The 18,446-nt window shown below is 42.5% G+C and overlaps 1 protein-coding gene across 7 annotated transcripts in view; it reads left to right on the top strand.

Annotated features, from left to right (window-relative positions):
* Nucleotides 1–18,446, top strand: part of ITPR1 (inositol 1,4,5-trisphosphate receptor type 1) — a 319,227-nt gene that overhangs the window by 185,755 nt on the left and 115,026 nt on the right. For 3 of the 7 annotated variants that reach the window (XM_082345342.1, XM_082345343.1, XM_082345341.1), the window contains exons 36-40: nt 3,336–3,456; nt 5,713–6,014; nt 9,798–9,946; nt 10,895–11,006; nt 15,252–15,284. In XM_082345342.1, the coding sequence (XP_082201468.1) occupies nt 3,336–3,456; nt 5,713–6,014; nt 9,798–9,946; nt 10,895–11,006; nt 15,252–15,284 (717 nt within the window). The remainder of the gene's footprint in view (nt 1–3,335; nt 3,457–5,712; nt 6,015–9,797; nt 9,947–10,894; nt 11,007–15,251; nt 15,285–18,446) is intronic. The other 4 variants (XM_082345346.1, XM_082345344.1, XM_082345345.1 and 1 more) reach the window with 3 other exon arrangements.

The raw sequence follows: 18,446 nt of genomic DNA, 5'->3' as shown, positions 1-18,446 counted from the left end.
ATAGTTATGCAGTTGGACTTGCATAGTGGCAATTGCTATGGCAAAGCCCATTCTCCTAGAGATTGTGAAACAGTATTGCAAAACCAAACGTCAGAGTAAACCAATCAAATTAATTTAATGGAAACCATTCAACAGGAATTTGTGTTTTTGGTTTTTCATCTTGGTCCCCCTGCTGTCGCCTTCCACTGCCTCGGTCTGAAACCAATTTTAAGCCCATGAACAGGCAGGAGTGGTCAGAGAAATAAATCTTCAACATAAATGTTACGTAAGTCCCTAGCAAGGCCCAGGTTGTCGAAGCCTATTTAAAATACAAAGTCCAAGCTGGATTTCTAGAATATTTATTTTCAAGGAATACCATTTTTGAAGCTGTCCTAACCTGTCTTACTTTATCTGTTGGAAAGCCGATGTTGTGCTCCCCAGCTAGATTTGTACCTTCGTCCTTCCTTCCTTCCTGGTTTTGTTTCCTTCCTTCCTTTCTTTTAACCCACATTTGTGAGGGAGGAAAATGGTAGCCTGGGATTGGGCTGTGCTGCATTTAAGGTGCCGTGAGGCAGCTGGAAATGTGGGATCCGGCAGCAGCAGCAGAACTTTGGAGGCTTTTATAGCAGCTCAGAGCTGGGTTCCAGCCCTCACTGCTCCCCTTCCCAGCTCTGTGAACTTGGGTAGATCTTGAAACTTCAGAACCCCATTTTTTACTATACCAGGGTTATAGTATCAACCCTGCAGATTATTGTGAGAATTAGAGTTAATGTTCATGAAAATATAGCATAGTGCCTGGTACACAGTAGGTGCTCAATAATTGGCAGTTTGTACTGTGTCCTGCTAGACGGCAAGCTCCAGGGGGGAGGGCAGAGAGGTGTCTCAGGTCCTGTTCTATCTCGAGCACTGTTGCTGGCCCCTGGTACATGTTCATTTGTTGAGTGAGTTAAATGAATCAGGGAGACTCAGGAGAGGGAAGTGGTAAAGTCCAAATATAAACATTGGCTAGTTCAAGTCTCAGCTGGGAAAATGAAGGGGTTGACTAGAAGGCAACTGGGCAGAGCACAGATAATTAAGGACAGTTTGTAAAAGAGAGCGGAGGAAGATCAAGGGGTTATCGTACAGTCAGAATGGGATTCACGAGCAACGCAGGGCCTTAGAACTAAGCAGGGAAGAATCTCAGGAAGAAGGCAATGGGCAGCCGTGTTCATTAGCCCAGGAGGTCGCGTGAGCTGATGCCCCCAGGTTGTCCATTAAAATGGATAATTAGGAATCAGCTCCTCTGGCCGATTTATTCATCTTTTGTTTTATTCAGAGGCCAGATGGGAATAGAGCAGATGCTCAATAAATATTGGTTCAATTGAATTCATTTAGTCGAAGGATTCGTTTTCTTTGAGTTAGGCCATTGAGTTCCCATCCCAACTCCACGCACATTAGCCAGTAGGGTGGGTGATGATACCACTGCTTACTTCACGGGGTCAGGGGTTGGTCAGATGAGGTGTGTATAAAGCACTCAGCACAGGGACAGGCAGGGAAGAAGTGTTCTCAGTAAACAGCTGCTCTCAGTGGACCCATTGGGCTCCGGAGCTCCATATCAGGGCTTCTCAGCCAATTTCTCAGGCTCCCTGTGTGCCTGTTCTCTATTAGTAACACAGATGACTGTCTTGGTGGGCTGTGAGGTGCAGAACAGAAAGTACTCCCTCCAGAAAGTAATGAGATTCTGGTTTGTAGGTGAACTTAGTAGAAAGAGCACAGATGTTGGGCATCAGAGAGCCCTGAAGGTGACTCACTGCTTGGCCATCACTTTGTTCTCTTGGATGCTTTCTTTTAACCTTTCTGAGCTTTTGTTTTTCATTTGTGGTATTAAGGTAACTCCTCTGTCATAGGATACTTACCAAGGCCCCAGTGAGCGCTTATGTGAAGTGTGTGGTACTTAATAAGTGAAAGTTATCTGAACGGTGTTTATAGAGGAGGTTCTGAATTTTTATTAACCTGTTTTATTTTTTTTAATTTTAATTGAAATATAGTTGATTTACAGTGTTGTGTTAGTTTCAGGTATACAGCAAAGTGATTCAGTTCTACACACACACACACACACACACACACACACACACACACACACACACACACGTATTCTTTTTTAAATTCTTTTCCGTTATAGGTTATTACAAGATACTGAGTATAGTTGCCTCTGCTATACAGTAGGTCCTTGTTGGTTATCTATTTTATATATAGTAGTGTGTATAGTTTATTCCCAAACTCCTAATTTATCCCTCCCCACTTTCCTCTTTGGTAACTGTAAGTTTGTTTCTATGTCTGTGAGTCTATTTCTGTTTTGTAAATAAGTTCATTTGTATCATTTTTTTTAGATTCCACATATAAGTGATATCATATCCTGTTTTAATTTCTTACAGTAAATTTCCTTTCCCCTAGCACTTTTCAATTGTTTTTCTTTTATCTAAGAAACTTCTCTAGAGTTTTTTCTGTACTTTTTTTCTTTGCTGTATTAACTCCTCCTGTTTTTCGGAAGGGATCTGCAAGTACTTTCTCCTAAAAATTAAAGACCAGTGGAGTAGCTTACCATACACAGTGACCTTTGCCTTGCAGGTCTAAAGCTACTCTGATCCAGGTAGCTTTGGATGAAGGCCAAAATTATAATTTTGAAATGCACTCAGGAAGTCAGTGTCAAATTGATTAAGTCGTAGTTTGAGTTCTTTTATTTTAAAATGAGTACAAATTTATACCGTCATAGAGAGGAATAAATCCTACTCTGTAGTTAATGTGCAAGTACTGATCTGTAGTAAATGAACACTTGTGAAGAGTAACCATCAGAACTAGCTTCTCCTCATGTCATTGAAGACACTGCCAGAAATAAAGAAGTAAGGAGCATTCTAGGTGAGATTCACTTACCAGTTTGTTTATGCTGATTAAAAATATAGGTTCTACTCATGGAATGTAACATCTGGAAACAACTTTGGGGGTTCATTGGCCTCAATCCCTGTATTTTATATATTGCACGAAGTTAAAGCTCAGAGAAGTGAAGTGATTTGCCTACACTCACACAGCCAGTCGGTAACTAGACAAGAACACCTGTTTTCAGGCTGTGATATTCTGCTGCTCCTTCTGGTGGTCAGACTTAGCATCAAGTTTGTGCATTGCCTTAAAATGCTTCTGACTTTTTCTCCCTTGGCCAGGCCACTTCTGGAATCCAGCTCATCACTGGTCACCCCTTCCCACTCTTGCATAAGGGTCCATGAACCCGTGGTTCAAGGCAGTGTCTGTTTCTGACCAGTGTACCAATCGCTCACAAATAAAAGTCTTCACGTCGCCTTCCTCTTGGCTTCTCTTTCTCGCAGACTCGCCAGCCCGTCTTTGTGCAGCTGCTGCAAGGTGTGTTCAGGGTTTACCACTGCAACTGGCTCATGCCGAGCCAGAAGGCCTCGGTGGAGAGCTGCATTCGGGTGCTCTCTGATGTAGGTAAGACACCAACTCAGGTGGGATTTAACATGATGAAAATGCGTTGCCCAGTGGGAATAAAGGCCACCCTGGATGGAGCAGTGGCTATAGCTTCCGCACCCGGGAGGCTGCAGAGCCAGAACTGGAACTGAGATCGTCTTGATTCTTAAACCTCCCTTTCATCTTTCCAAGCCAGCACCTGCCAAAGTCCAGAGCCAGAAAGTCCCAAAGAAAGATAGTCTTTGAAAAACAAGATTCCACGGTTAAATGTTAGGCAACTCTTGGCAAGTCACAGAGCTCAAGTTTATTCAAGGCCCTGGGAAGCCCCTTGTTCAAGAAAGTAATTTGTTTAATCCGGTAAACATATTTGACCACATGGAAATTTTTTTTCGTGCAAAGCACATGTCCAATCCTGTGGAACGCCCTTTCTCAGAAATGGTGCACTGCTCCCTTCTGCCTCTTGATGATAAATACTTCTCCATCCCCTCCCCCCAACCTTGTATCACCTCTCATAGGCAGCTTTGAAAGGAAGTTACAACCATTACTGCTCCCTTCACCCTGATCTTGTCAGACTCTGTTACTTTGCCCTGTTCCACCCCCTCCCCATACATGCTATGCAAAGGGATAATCTTCCTGCCTAAATTGAGAAGGGTTGTCTGTCTCTAGTAGCTATTAAGATCTCTACAGACACCAGAAAAGACAAGTGGGGTTCTTAGCACTGTTGAGTAGCTGTCCAGCAAGTATAGATTGTGTTTACTAGGGCTCATTTCCCGATTTCAGTCATCCCTGCCTGATTTCCTTTACACTCATATGGCAGGTATTTGTGTCTTTTTATTATTTACATGGCACTATTTCACAGAAAGAGATTAGGCTTTTGAAGGTGTGTACGTTACAGATTATAGGTTCGTGGTGTGATATCTCTCAAATAGGGTTCTGTGATGGGCTCCCCAGATAGCCCTAAATTCTGCCCATGTATGATCCTGCAACTTAAGGTTGTTGGTTAAAACTTGGGCAGATCTCTGAGTTCCCTAGCCCAGTAATCATCAGAGAGGGGAAATGTTTTCATAGTCTTGGCCGTGATGAGAAAAGGCAAGGAGAGCCGGTATTTGTGAAACAGCAGAGCATGAAAACCGTACAACCCATTAACCCCAGCACTTTTTTGCTTCTACTGGTATGAAGCTTTGAAGACAGGGAATAGTTGTCTTATTTTTTTCCATGTTGTTGGATTTCGCAGATGGAAAAAAGGATTGTTCGTCTAGTTATTTTCCTTTTTTAAATTTTTTTATTTTGCAATCATTTTAGATTTATAAGAAAGTTGCCAAGATAACACAAGAGTTCCCATATATCCCTCACCCAGTTTCCCCCGTTCTCAACATCTTACATTACCAGCTACATTTGTCAAAACTAAGAAGCTGACATTGGCCTATTGCTATGAACTAAACTTCCAGGCTTGATTTGGTTTTCACCACTTTTTTCCACTATTGTCCTTTTTCTGCTCCAGGATTCAGTGTAGGCTACCACATTGCATTTAGTTGTCATGCCTACCCAGTATCCTCTGGTCTGTGACAGTTTCTCAGACCTTCCTTATTTTCTGTGACCTTGACAATCTTGAGATGTCCTAGTCAGGTGTCTGTAGAATGTCCCCCATTGTGGGGTTTTTCTTTTTTTTTTTGCTCATCTGGTTACTTTTTTTTTTTTTTTTAACATCTTTATTGGAGTATACCCCATTGTGGATTTGACTAATGTTTTTCTCATGATGGGAGTGGAATTGTCCTTTTTTGAAGGAAATTTAAAAAAAAAATACAAGAGCCCATATGGAAAGAATAGCTTATGTCATTGTAAATATTATCTTTTGTACTATGTTTGGCTTAAAACAGCATTTTGTAGATTGTTGAAAGAATACCAAACTGGAGAATTTTTAGAAAAACAGTTTACTGGCCAAATGAGTTCCCTGTCTTGATAATTCTTAAAATGTATGAACACATCTGAGACCCTAAGAAGCTATTCATTGAGGAAGCCCCTTGAACTTTGACTTTGAGTTACCTAAACTGTATGACCTTGGAGCATTATAAATTCCCTCAGAGCTGCTGCCCCTCAGAATTCACATTGGAAAACCCGACCTAACAGGTTATGAAGTTCAGTTGAGCTACTCCGTATCTGCACTCATGTTACAGGCGTGGAAACATCTGCCTGCTGGATGGTGGGGGGGGAGTTGTCTGTCTCTAGGGTGTCTCCCATCAAAGTTGTAGGCTCACGAGTCCCCTTTCTCCTGTACAGCCAAGAGCCGGGCCATTGCCATCCCCGTGGACCTGGACAGCCAGGTCAACAACCTCTTCCTCAAGTCCCACAACATCGTGCAGAAAACTGCCATGAACTGGCGGCTGACGGCCCGCAATGCAGCTCGCAGAGACTCTGTCCTGGCAGCTTCCAGAGACTACCGGAATATCATCGAGCGCTTGCAGGTAATGCCTGGTGCTGACAGAAGCGATCCTTCACCTGGCCTAAGACAGTTCCCCACACAGAAGTGCCTCCTTGAGCCAGAGAAAATCCAGGGTTGGCCACAGCGGGATGTCAGTATGGTGAGTGGACAGTCACATGCAATAATGTTTGTGGGGCTAGGAGTGCAGAGCTACTTGGGACCAGAAAAGCTCCTGACAAAGTCATGGTCTTTAGAGGTTATTCATTGATTTACAGATCTCCTTATGAAGAAGTCCCTCCTCTCTTACTAGGAAGGGGTACATCAGTGTTAGGAGAGGATGCTTGGAATCAGGGCATAACAGCTCCTTTTTGTTCGTCACCTTGGGATTTTAGCCTCTTGAATCAGTAGGTAAACAAGTGTAATCATGACTTGAGAGAGGAGTTTTATATCAAAATGAGCCAAATGAAAATAAAAGTGTTATTAAATTCTAGCTAGAGTATACTCTTTTTTTTTTTCTTAGTACCTATGAAGAGATGTGCTCTCCCTTTGTTAAAAGGGAGAGTAGTGAGAATTAGATGATGTTAAACACTTAAACATACATCTTAATATTAACATCTTCCTTTGAACAAGCACCCCAGGTGATTTTCTCACAGGTGGTACATGGACCACAGTTGGAGAATCACAGATCCTTCAGATGAGCTCGGTGCAATGGTGCGGTCGTGAAGAGCGTGATCTCAGGCCAGTGCCTGGGTTCAAATCGTGGCTCTGCTGCTTAGAAGTGCATAACCTTGGGAAAGTTACTTACCTTCTCCAGTTTCCTAACTTGTAGAATAGTATAATAGTAACACCTACGTCATGGGGTTGATATGAAGATTAAGAGAGTCAAGATGTTCCGGTTATCTTTGCCTGCCTAACAAAGGACAACAGCGATTGTTTTATTCTCTTTTACTGTTGGAGGTTACTGGGCTCAGTGAGGTGTTTCTTGCTCAAGTCCATTCATGCAGTTGCAGTCAGATGGTGGTTGTGTTTGGACTCATCTTGAAATCTCTCTCACATGTTTGGCAGTTGATACTGATTGTCAGCTGGGACCTCAGCTGTCACCTAAAATATCTACACATTGTCTCCCCATGTGGTCTGGGCTTCCTCACAACATGGCAGCTGGGTCCCAAAATAAGTCTCTCTTGAGAGAGATAAGTAAAAGCTGTTTTGCCTTAATGACCTGGCTTCAGAAATCACATAGCACCCCTTCTGTCATATTCTCTTGGTCAAGGCAGTGACATGTGTCCATTTAGGTTCAAGGGGAGAGGACATGGACCACCATTTGATGGGAGGGATGTCAGTGACTCATTGTAAGAAGAGCGTGCAAGATAGTTTATACTGCGATGGCCATCTTTGGAAAATACAATACACATAAAGCACATAGAACAGAGCCTGGCATGTAGTGAGCACTTGATCAGTGAGCTGCTCTTATTATTACTATTATTATTGTTATGACTGTAATAATTATTATCATTTGGTGAAGTAAATGAATCTCTGAGGGTTACATCAGTTACCTAAAGACGAACGAGTTCACTGATTCATTCATCAACCCCACCCTAGGCACGGGGGATACAATGACCAAAACCAGAAGTAACCTTAACCCTCATAGACTCTCAAGTGTTGGAAGGGAGACAAACATTAATCAACTAATCACACAGATAAAAGTAAAATGGCAGGAGGGACAAACACTGCAGAGGAATGAGTAGTGCTACGAAAGGCACTGATGAGGAAGTTAATCTTGCCTGGAATTGGGGCTGGTGGTCAAGGAAGGCATTGCTGAGGAAGTAGCATTGGAACCAAGATCAGGAAACCGTAGGACTTACTTAAAGAATGGAGTGGAAGGGAAGGAAAGAGCATGTGTAAAGACCATTCTACAGGAGAGAATATGGTGCAAAGGCCAAAGCAAGGTTAGTGTGGCCAGAACCCATGGAGCTGGGGAGGTGGGCAGAGCTTCGCAGGTCAAGGGAAGAATTTCAGCCTTGTTGTGACAGAACCGCTTCTTAAACAAAGGTAATTTGGTTCCTCATGGAGTGCTTCCTGACCCCACTATATTTTAGAAAGAGGAAGGTTATTGTATTGTAGCCTCATAACTGTATGAACACACCGTATTTTCTCCTGCTCAAACTAAATAAATTATCTCTGGCTGCAGAAACATACCAGGGCTCTTCTTAGATTGATTATGCATACTCTTAGGGAATAGAATAAAATACATAAGTTTAGGTAGTGCTTGTTTTAAAGACTTGGCCTGTGGCTAAAGGGGTCCTCGTTATCTAATGAGTTATTGTCTGTCTGAGTCCCTGGAGTTACGAGATTGCCCAGAAGAGCAAAAGTTGTCATAATGTGAGAACATTAAGTTGCAAACGACGCGCTTATATAATTAACCCCCATTCAGACATCCCCCCTCACTTAACACTAGCATCTCCCTCTGCCCATTGCTTCTCCATCTCTGTCTGTTGGTCTTTCCCTGATTGCCGAATGTTATACATTTGACAATACAATGCAAATCAATTGCAATGTGAAGTTCAAACCTGGCAAAAGATGCAAGATTTCATGAACATGATGCCGAAGAACTCCTTCAATCTCAAGCAAATGCTGGAGGCAAGTAACATTTTGCCAGAGTTAGGACCAGTAACTACTGAAGAAGGGGAGATTGGGTGCTTTCTAAGAGGAAACTGTTAGGGAAACTGACAAAACCCTCAGAGAATTTTGCCAGAGCGACCCTCTTTGTGACAGCGGTGTGGAAGTCACTCTGAATTACGGGATGTGGCAATGTACTCGTACAGACTTTTTGGGAAAATTGTCCCCCCGCCCGCCCCTGCAAGAAATAGTTTGATTCATTCATGCATTCTTTAATGCATCCTAAATATTATTGAGTGATTACAGATTTTGTTAAATCTAAGATTAAGTAAAATTGTATTGACAAGTTTTAGTTTCTGTATAAAAGATCACCCAATTCTTTATGAATTTTCGGCCTATGAAATTTGGGTCCCCAATTGAGATGAATGCAATTAAAGTGGCCCTTTCCATGCAAATCTCCTTGGTTAACGGATCCTTCTTATCTTATCCAGTACGCTGTGTTCTGCTCTTCTTAGCCAGCATGCCGATACCTTGGTTCTGAGTTAGCAAGCCAGACAGCGGACTTTAGCATCTTTTGAAGATAATTTCTCATCTGTTTTCTGCCATTTGCCTTTATATGGTGTTTGTTGTGTTGGTTTTGCTGCTCTTTCAACTTCTCTCTGTTTTCCTTTCCTACAGCTATGTGTTTTGCATTTGAAGACCATCATGCTATCAGGGTACATGTATTTAGCATGTTGATACAGCATGTTCATTCATTTGTGTTCTCATTTTTATATGACTTTTTATTATGTGAATAATTCATGCTCATTGGAAATAATTTGACAATACTGACAAGAACCGATATATAGAAGAAAACTACAATCACCCATAGTTCCGCCACCCAGGGAAGACCACTAATGATGTTTTAATAATGTTTGCTGCATATCCTTTAGATATTAACGTTGTTTATAAAAAGCGGATCATATCGTCCATACTGTTGTTTGACCATTTTTTACACTCGTATTGTAGACACCTTTCCATGTTGTCGAATGTACTTTTTGCATCATATTTTAAAGTACGTGGAATGATCCCTTAAGTAGCTTAAGGACCATCTCACAGGGTGGGTGGGAATGATGACTTGTTATCACTTTGTTTTCTGTGTCAGGGCCTAATGCTTCAGGTAACCGTTGGGCAATGTCTAATAATTTGAGGCAAATACCAGACGGTGCTAAGGTTAGTCTAACCCAGTCTCGTCTGTGGTCATGCTTTAGGTCAGAAATGAATGTTCTCACCCTCCTGCAGTCAGCTGCAGCCCAAGCTGCTCACCAAGGCTGTGCTTCCATTCCAGGACATCGTCTCTGCCCTGGAGGACCGTCTCAGGCCCCTGGTGCAGGCCGAGTTATCTGTGCTGGTGGACGTCCTCCACAGGCCTGAGCTGCTTTTCCCGGAGAACACAGATGCCAGAAGAAAGTGTGAAAGTGGTGGCTTCATTTGCAAGTAAGCAACCCCTTTCTCTGCGGTGCCCACGGGCAGAATCCCACTGACCAGACACAGCACTGGTTCCTGAAGAAGGGGGGGCTGGCCTGGTTTTTGACTTTGATGAATACAAGGTCCCGTGCTAGGAATCTGTTCTGACCTTCCCAAAGTAAGTGTGTAGGTTCAGTCCTACTTACTGACACTTGTTTTGGTGAAAATTTCTCCTTTGAACGGCATGCCCGTGTGTTCATTTTCCATTCAACACGTGTGGATAGGGTGCCCACCATGAGCTGCCATACAGACTCAAAAAGCCATGGCCTTTGTGCCCTCAAAAAACTCACACCTACCAGGGCCTCACAATCTGTTCCTAACAGCTTTGTAGTTTGTTAGTTTGTGCCTTGGGGCAAAATCTAGAAGAAACGATCGGTTCCGTCACCAGAAATCTCCATCTGATTTTCACCCTAAGTTTGGTTGGTTGTTTAGCTTGAGCATGGGCTCTGCCTCTGAGTTTCTTATTTTTCTGGGCCCCTCAAAGAGTAAGACTGGATCAAGAGAACAGTGTGTTTGCCCCAACCGTCATACTCCTGAGGTTTTTTTACACCGCTGGCATATTGTAGCCGCATTACTGACAATCCTCAGTGGATAAATAGCTGCACTTCCTAAACGAGCTGGTTTGAGGAAGCCCCTGCCTCTGTTCTCCATTCCCTATCATCTCTCCACTATGTGTGGCAGACCCGTGGCCAGGGAGCCTGTTTGCTGTTACCGACCAGCAGGTGTCGCTATTGAGACACCAACGGGCTGTTCTTAGTGCAGGGACGGCCCGGAAGCCTGTTTAACCTGGGAGCCCTTGGTAAATATTTGTTCATTAACTGACTAGTTCCAATAAGTTGATTGTCAAGTGTTTTTTGTTTTTTTTTTAATTTAAAGATCGTTTCAGGGATGTAATCTGTGGTTTTCCCCTCCATTCAGGTTAATAAAGCACACTAAACAGCTGCTAGAGGAGAATGAGGAGAAACTCTGCATTAAGGTCCTACAGACCCTCAGAGAAATGATGACCAAAGATAGAGGCTATGGAGAAAAGGTACTGCATTTTATTTTCATGTTAAAACTAGCTTTTGCTATTAAATTGAAGTGGAGTGGGAGCGGTTAGAAATCCACCTTAGTTCAGGCATATTGACTGAGGGGGTTAACTTTTAGATTTTTTAAACTATTTATCCTGCCGTGAAGGTAGCTAAATCATATGACTGTCTCCTTAAAGTCATATATACTTAGTTGTCTCTTACAGGCTGCTTGCCATACAGTCTATATTCAGAAAAACAGTAACAGCAAGGTTTTCCATATGTTTAAATTCCCAATGAGAATGCAAATGCCTCTTGTGTATCAAGGTGTGTGTTCCTGAATTTTGGGTTCCAGCTAAGCATACCTGTGGGTTTACTTGCTTCTTTCTGGTGAGATGTTACACAATCCTTCCAGTGTATGAAGAAACTGCCTCCAGTTCTAACTGGAATGAAGACAGACAAACCTGTCACCTTTTCTAATTGAGATTGGGAAATGGACCATCCCTGGGACATGAGACTTCTTAGCACATGCAGTGAGCAGTGATGTACAGAGAACAGCCCTCACACCCCTGATTTTGGTCCAAGTGGGGTAAAAAGAGCCTCATTGCTCTTCCTTTCTGCCCCCAGCAAAAAAGCATGGGCCTGAGTTTAAACCTCACCAGTCTTCATTTGAAGGTAATAATGTTCATTGTCTTCAAGCCACTTCTATCAGCATCTTCCTAGCATGTAAATGTGCTGATATCACTGACTTATCAAATACACAGTAACTCATTCATCTCTGTGAAGAAGCCTTGGTAATTAAATCACAGTCTTCCTTATCAAAAGGGAAGGTGACAACCAGATTTTTGCAAGTGTAAAAGTCTGTCGGAATCTTGCTTTCTAACCTAAGCTATATCTGTCATTAATATTAGAGCAATTTAATGTGTGAGGGTCTTTGGATAAGAAAAAATAAAACAGAAAGGTATGCAGTCCTTTTTGCAGTATACATTTCTCCACTGCCCCCAAACCCAAGGCTTTTAAACGTCACTCTAAATTTGTACAATGTATAAATTAAAACTTGAATAAATGTTGCTTAATTAGAAAATAAGTGTTTATAACTCAGGAGGAATTTTGTGTAGGAAACCTGCCAGAAAAGAGTTTATAAATATAAAAGCAAAGAACACTGGTACAAGTGGGACGTAATGAGAGGACCAGTCCGTACAACACCTGTGTAGACAACTAGGTAGGTCTTGCACTAAAAAAAGGCGGGGGGTGGGCAGTAATAGAGAATACACTTATCAAATAAGTAAGTAATAACCATTTATTCCACAAGATGTTTATTTTTCTTAAGGTGAGATTTAAGAAATGTTTAAAAAATATGACTCTAGTTATAGAAATTGACTCTCCATAATAAGATAAAATCCACCAAAGGGACCTTAACCAGCTGTGAATATATTAGCACCTTTGGTGCAGAGAACTTGCTTTTAAAATGTGGAGACCACAATTTTCTCTTCTTGAGAATAGCTGTTTCTTTCTATACCCAAGGTACTTCAGGTAAACTTTGTGTCTCAACTCCAGTGAATTTTGCAAATTGTGATTATACTTTTATGTCTCGTAAGTTTTCTTTTTATAACATGGAAAGTAGGAGTACTAGGAGTTGGTCGATTGTCTGCTGCTGGACAGAAAAGTACACCGGGGTCTTTGGGGCCGTGTAGAGGTGTGCTTCCCTGCTCCCTTTCACTACCCAGTAGTGCCAACAGGGAGAACACCGTCACGGCCCCCGGGAGACAGCAGACCTGAGATGTTGTACCACTGCCTGTGAGAGAGCTCATGGACAGTGACAGAGCCAGGGCTTCAAGAGGGCAGTAGATGGAGGTCACTCTCAAAGAGTTATCAGAGTTGAGAAGAGGTCCTTAGGCTGTAGCTCAAATCCCTTTTCAGCTGGTGAAGAAATTAGTCATACCCTAGCAGATAGAGGCTTGGAGGCAGGATGACATTTCTTTCCAGTCTGATTGGAGCTGTCATCCCCCTTGTTGAAAGTGAAAGTACTATAAGCAAGTGTGGGAAATGCTCTGCAACCAAGGAAGACGTTCTGGAAACCCGTGCTCGTCAGCAGCTCCCGACCGACAGCACGTGTGTGCCAAGCTTCTGGCCCCCGGCTCTGACTGCTGGAAAAGGCTCCTTAACCATTCACTTTAAAAGGGGGTGGAGGTTGTTAAACGATTTCTCTTTCTTCCAGTTTGGTTGTTGGTATCCACTTTGTCCAGTTTCACTGAGGCTTTTGGAAAATGCCTTTGATGGTTTATTGGCTGCCCCTGTTTGACTAAAGAAGCGTGACATATGGGACAGGCTGACTCTTTCAAGGGTGGAAGGAACCCAGAGCCAAAGAAATAACCTTTCTTAGGCAAACCCGTGGGCGTTAGTCGATAAAATAAATGAGGTGTGCTTTGGACTGGGTGCTTGGGACACAAGGGCAAGTGTGAATGCCATTTCTGTCTTCTTGGCCCAATTTTTCTATTAGTTGCTTCTTAAGTGGAACTTGGCCCATGACTAACACCCTCCTGGGACGTCCAGGGCTGTTCTTCTCCCTGCCCTCCCCTGAGTCTTCATGGTCATGGATCTGGTCCACTGGGCTCTGGCATCACCTGTGGTTTGTGTCAGGCCCTAGGAGTCAGATCCGTGAGAAGCCAGTGGTCAGTCCACTTGTCTTGGTCCATTGCCTAAGATGTGCCCATCCAAGAACTATGACATATGATGGAAAGGTAAGGGCTGGACAAAGAAGATGGTCACAAAATTTAATCATGATCATTTAGGAATTAAAGAAATCATCTTTTACTATTGTGTCTCTAAAATGCAAAGGGCCAGCAGTATTTACGAAAGAGTGGTAAATATAAAATAAAGGGATATTTAAAAGGATCACCAAAATAACGATGGAATACATTTTTGTGTGATTCGTGTGTTTTTCTATCCAATGTATTCATAGTTAATAAACTTTAAAATCAGGACTTTGCAACCATTCTGTGTGTGCAATGCCTACTAAACTCTGCTTTTAATCTACAGATTAAACCATTAAAAAAAATAACCTCCCATGGCTAAATATCTCTAAAATTTAACCTGAATCTCTGTATAACTCGTAGAACATCTTTAAGCTCTTAGAGCCTGCTTGAAAAGAAAGCATAATTATTTTATATATTGGCTACTCTGTTATCTACTGTAGGATTTTTATTAAGCTACTTTTTAGTCACAGGGATTTGGAAAGAAATTCAGAGGCCGACAATTAATGTGAAAGTGTATCTCAATTTATTTAAAGTCCATTTTTTTCTTCTGAATAACAGTAGCTGTTATACTACTAGAGAGTTTTTGACCTTAAGTAATGTCAGGGTTTTCATTTCATACGAACTGTCAGTCCCCTGTTAATTACCACTGCTCCTTTTCTCTAGGTGAATAAACTATTAACATTTCCAGCTACCAGTGTTTCTAATAGGAGTTTAAATTTGCAAAATGTACTAAATATTAATGAAACATAATATTTAGTACATTTTGAGGATCACGCATCTATCATTAAACAAGCATAATTGTGATTAATACTTTTTTTTCTTTTTCTTGAACTTGATGCTAATAAATCATTTACTTGTTACTACTATCACTTGGGTAGGCGCTAATCACCTTGGGGGAAATCTGTTCTCTTTAATCATCAACAGTATCAGGATTCGGAGCTTCTGGGCTTGGGATATGTTGGTCTTACTACTTAAATTGAAGTTGGATCTGATTTAGCCCAGTGATAGTTTGGACCGAAGACTCCCCCCTCCCCCACTGAATGGGAAGATGAGTCCAAAGAAAGAATTTTGTCCTAAGCTGAGTTGCTCAGAGTTTAGCCTTTGGCTCTACTCCTTGCCATCCTCTTCTGAAAGGACATGGTTCTTGATCGGGGAACTTGCCCTTGCCCACAGCTCAGTTCAAGGGTTCTCTCTACAAGAGAGTGCAAAGGTGCTGTCCTGGGCTCTTGGTTAAGTGACCTGCGAGGTTTGATACCTGGCATGTGAGCAAAGGGTGGCAGCACCCTGCCCTTTCTGTTCCGGAGCAGAACATTGCAGAGCAGATGTCAGGGTGAGGTGCGGTGGTGTCCTGAATGCCTGCACCTCTTAAGATGGTCACGTTCTAAAGATGCTTCAACCTGAGTCAGTGATAAGATTACAGTGACAAAGTTTCTAACACTTAGCTCGCTTGTATTTCCTTTTCTAACACTTCCTTCTTTTTCTCCCCCCCCCCCCCCTTTTTTTCTTTTCCAGCTGATTTCCATTGATGAATTGGATAATGCAGAGGTCCTAATTTCATTTTTTTTTTTAAGTGTCCCATGGTGATGTTTCCATGACCCTCTTCCAGTGAACTCTGTGATCTGTCCCCTAGTCTCTGCAGCGTCTAGTATCTGACTTTGTGTAGTGTTGCCTCTGGGAGTGAGTCGAGTCCTTTGTGTTTGTGTTAGCATTTCCCATGAGTTTGTTTGCCATTTGTCTTTGGAGATCCCATCTGAGTCTAGATAAAGATTTTCTAAGCTGTGATAAGATTTCAATCCTTCACTGTCTAGAATCTCAACTGAATTTGTGGTTGACACTGGCTATTAACATATCTCTGAAACTGAGTGTTGATATTACCATGAGGAGCTTTTCTGTCCATATGTGAAGCACCCATGCAAAAAGCAATAACTACATTGGTATAGTTTGGAAGTAGTCAAAGAAAAACCAAACCACTGCTCTCTTGGCCTACATGTTGGAAGTGTTAAGTGTGAGGGGTCATATAAAATTTTGTCAAAGTGCAGTGCAAATTCCACAGCCCTAGTTGAGACTTTCCAGCTGCTGGCTTGTGGTGGGATTAGGAATGTACAATATCCCTGGCTTCTCTTCTAGGAAAACCAACTAGAGATCAAGAAATTGAAATGTCATCTGATGGTTTCTATACTTATGTATCAAATTAGTTTCATTTACCCAGAATGACCCTGGAGACTGATGAGTGGCCATTCTGTTTGGGATTTGAGGGTGTCTTAAATATTTTCTCTCCTATGAGTATTTTTCAACATTTCTTGCCATATCTGTAGGATGTGATACATGTTTGGTAAATGATAATAGAAAGGATTAATGAGGGGAATTAATGTGTATAATTGAGGGAGTTTAATTGCTTAGTAAATTGAAGCAGACTGGAAAAAAATTTTACCTGACTTTTAAAAATTAATTTTCTGGTCTGCTTCTTTAGGTATCTGTTCATTCTTTTGGTAGAACGATTAATACCTTATTTTGGTGGGATAGAGCTACCAAATAGAATATGAGGCCTGCTCTAATATCTACCACCATAATTTCAGAAATACTAAGAGATGGTTCAGATGTACCTAAGGAGAGTTTGAATCACAGACTTAAAACTGAAAGCGACACGAGTGGTTATGAATTTGGTCCAGTCCCCTCAGGAATGGAGCTCAGAGAGGTTAAGTGAGTGGTCTTAGCTCACACAGCTAGATAGCGGCTAAAGCAGAACTAGTACTGCTGGCTCATATGCTGGCCTGGAGCGCTTACTGTTCAGCCATGGTAGATTCTGTAAGTGCAGACTTTTCCTTAAATCGGTCAGCATGAACAGGTGAGGAGGCTGTGCTTCTCTGGGATGAATAGAGGGTGAGAAAAACAAAAGGTTGTACAAGGGTTTAAGTACTTTAACTACGGTGATTTTTGCTACTTCCTGTTTGGTCTTCTGTCTTCCGGGTTATTTGTATGCCAGCAAAACGTCTCATGCTGAATTTTCATGTTGGCACCCTTCGACACTCTTGTTTCTCCCTAGCGTTGTAAATGCCTCTCTCATTTGAATTTTTCCTCTGAAATATTGAGGTTGAGTTTCTATTTGCTTAAAGACAAATTAAGCCAGGAAAGGAAAACCTTCCCTAATCGGAGTCTGCAGTGTTATTAATATACTGTTTTGCACCATAGTAATCATTTGATGTGTTTGCTTGCTCAAGATAGAACTTGGGTCTCCTGGCTGGGAGTTTATTGCTCGCTTATGGAAAGATTCCACAGTTGGAGCAGGTGTGTTTATAATTATACACTAGGAAATAGAATACTGTCTGTTTATAAAAGAAGAATGTTCTGGCAGCCACTTGGATTCTTTGAAAATTCCCTGAGGAAGCAACTGTGGATCCCCTCTCCGTTGTTATCCCTGGCAGCCCTCAGAGCCCTGGAGCACCAACACAGGCCCTCGGGCTGTCGGCTCTGGCCCTCTAAGCAGAGATGCCTGATTGGCCTTTATTATCCATGGCTGTTCTGGAAACAGCCGCAGCTCCTGAGGTTTCTCTCCCACCAAGCCTTTTGTCCACGTGTGCGGGTGAAAACCAGCAGCCCACAGCTGGAGTTCTGCAGAAACTCCATTAAGAAACTTAATGAGAGTTCACGCTGGCCTGTGGTACGGGCAAGGCCTCCCACCTAAATTGCAAACCAGCACTTCAACCTTGAAACGTGCTGGGGAATAGCCCCTGAGCAGGGTACGGCATATCTGGAGAGCCATGGTCCCTAGGTTGGGGAAGGACCACCACTCTTCAGTGATAAAGGCCTGTTGAGCATCGTGAGAGAGGAGATGTGCAGTGAACGGCTTGGAAAAAAAGCACAGCATCGTCCGAGTCTCTGTCTGTGCTCTGAGAAAAGAGGGTGAAGTGAGGACAGAATCAGAGTCCCTGCAAGAAAAGTGCATGGTGGGAGCCTTCCCAGCTGTCTTCTGGAGTAAAATTTCATTTGAAACCAGGAAAAGGAGGGTTTTCTTTCTTTTCTTTATTATTATTATTATTATCAGTTTTTGCAAATAGGCAGGGTCTCCATCCTTACCCCCTGATTTTACCTTTTCCTTAGGGCGCAGGGGGAGGACAGATGAGGGGAGAAGGGTGGGGAGCTGCTTCCATTAGTGTCCATTCAGCTTATTCTTCAGTTTGTATCTTGACGAATTGTTACCTATAGACACACACAAATCAAGATGGGGACTGTTTCTGTCGGCCCAGAAAGTTCCCTCATCTACCCATTCTTGGCTTTAAACAGACACTGATTGCTGCTTGAGACATTTGTTCATATGACTAATACCTGAGTGCCTGTTCCATCCCAGGCACGTTGACTAGGGGAGTTGGGTCCAAATAGGCGCAGTGTCTGCCCTTCTGGAGTTCACGGTTCTGTGGAGGTGACAGACAGTAATCCAAATTTATGTTAAATGACAGCCATCAACCATGAGAAATATAGGAAGGTGAAGTACTTGGGGTCATGAGACCGTGTAACTTAGGGACTTGTACCTGAGCAGGGAGGTCAGGTAGCAGCTTAGGAGGTCAGGTCACACCGTGAGGACCCCTGGCAGGTGAGCGTGTTTGTCACTTTCCTAAACTGTAAATTTCTGGACTAAACAAAGGGATGATTTTGATGCAGCACTCAAACTTCAGGCCGAGGCGGTGGGCAGAACAGTAACCTACCTCATTT

The sequence above is a fragment of the Balaenoptera borealis genome, assembly GCF_965194805.1.
Source record: "Balaenoptera borealis genome assembly, chromosome: 12".
Taxonomy (NCBI): Eukaryota; Metazoa; Chordata; class Mammalia; order Artiodactyla; family Balaenopteridae; genus Balaenoptera; species Balaenoptera borealis.
The sequence above is the reverse complement of the archived record's forward strand: the minus strand, read 5'-3'. Positions and strand labels throughout refer to the sequence as shown.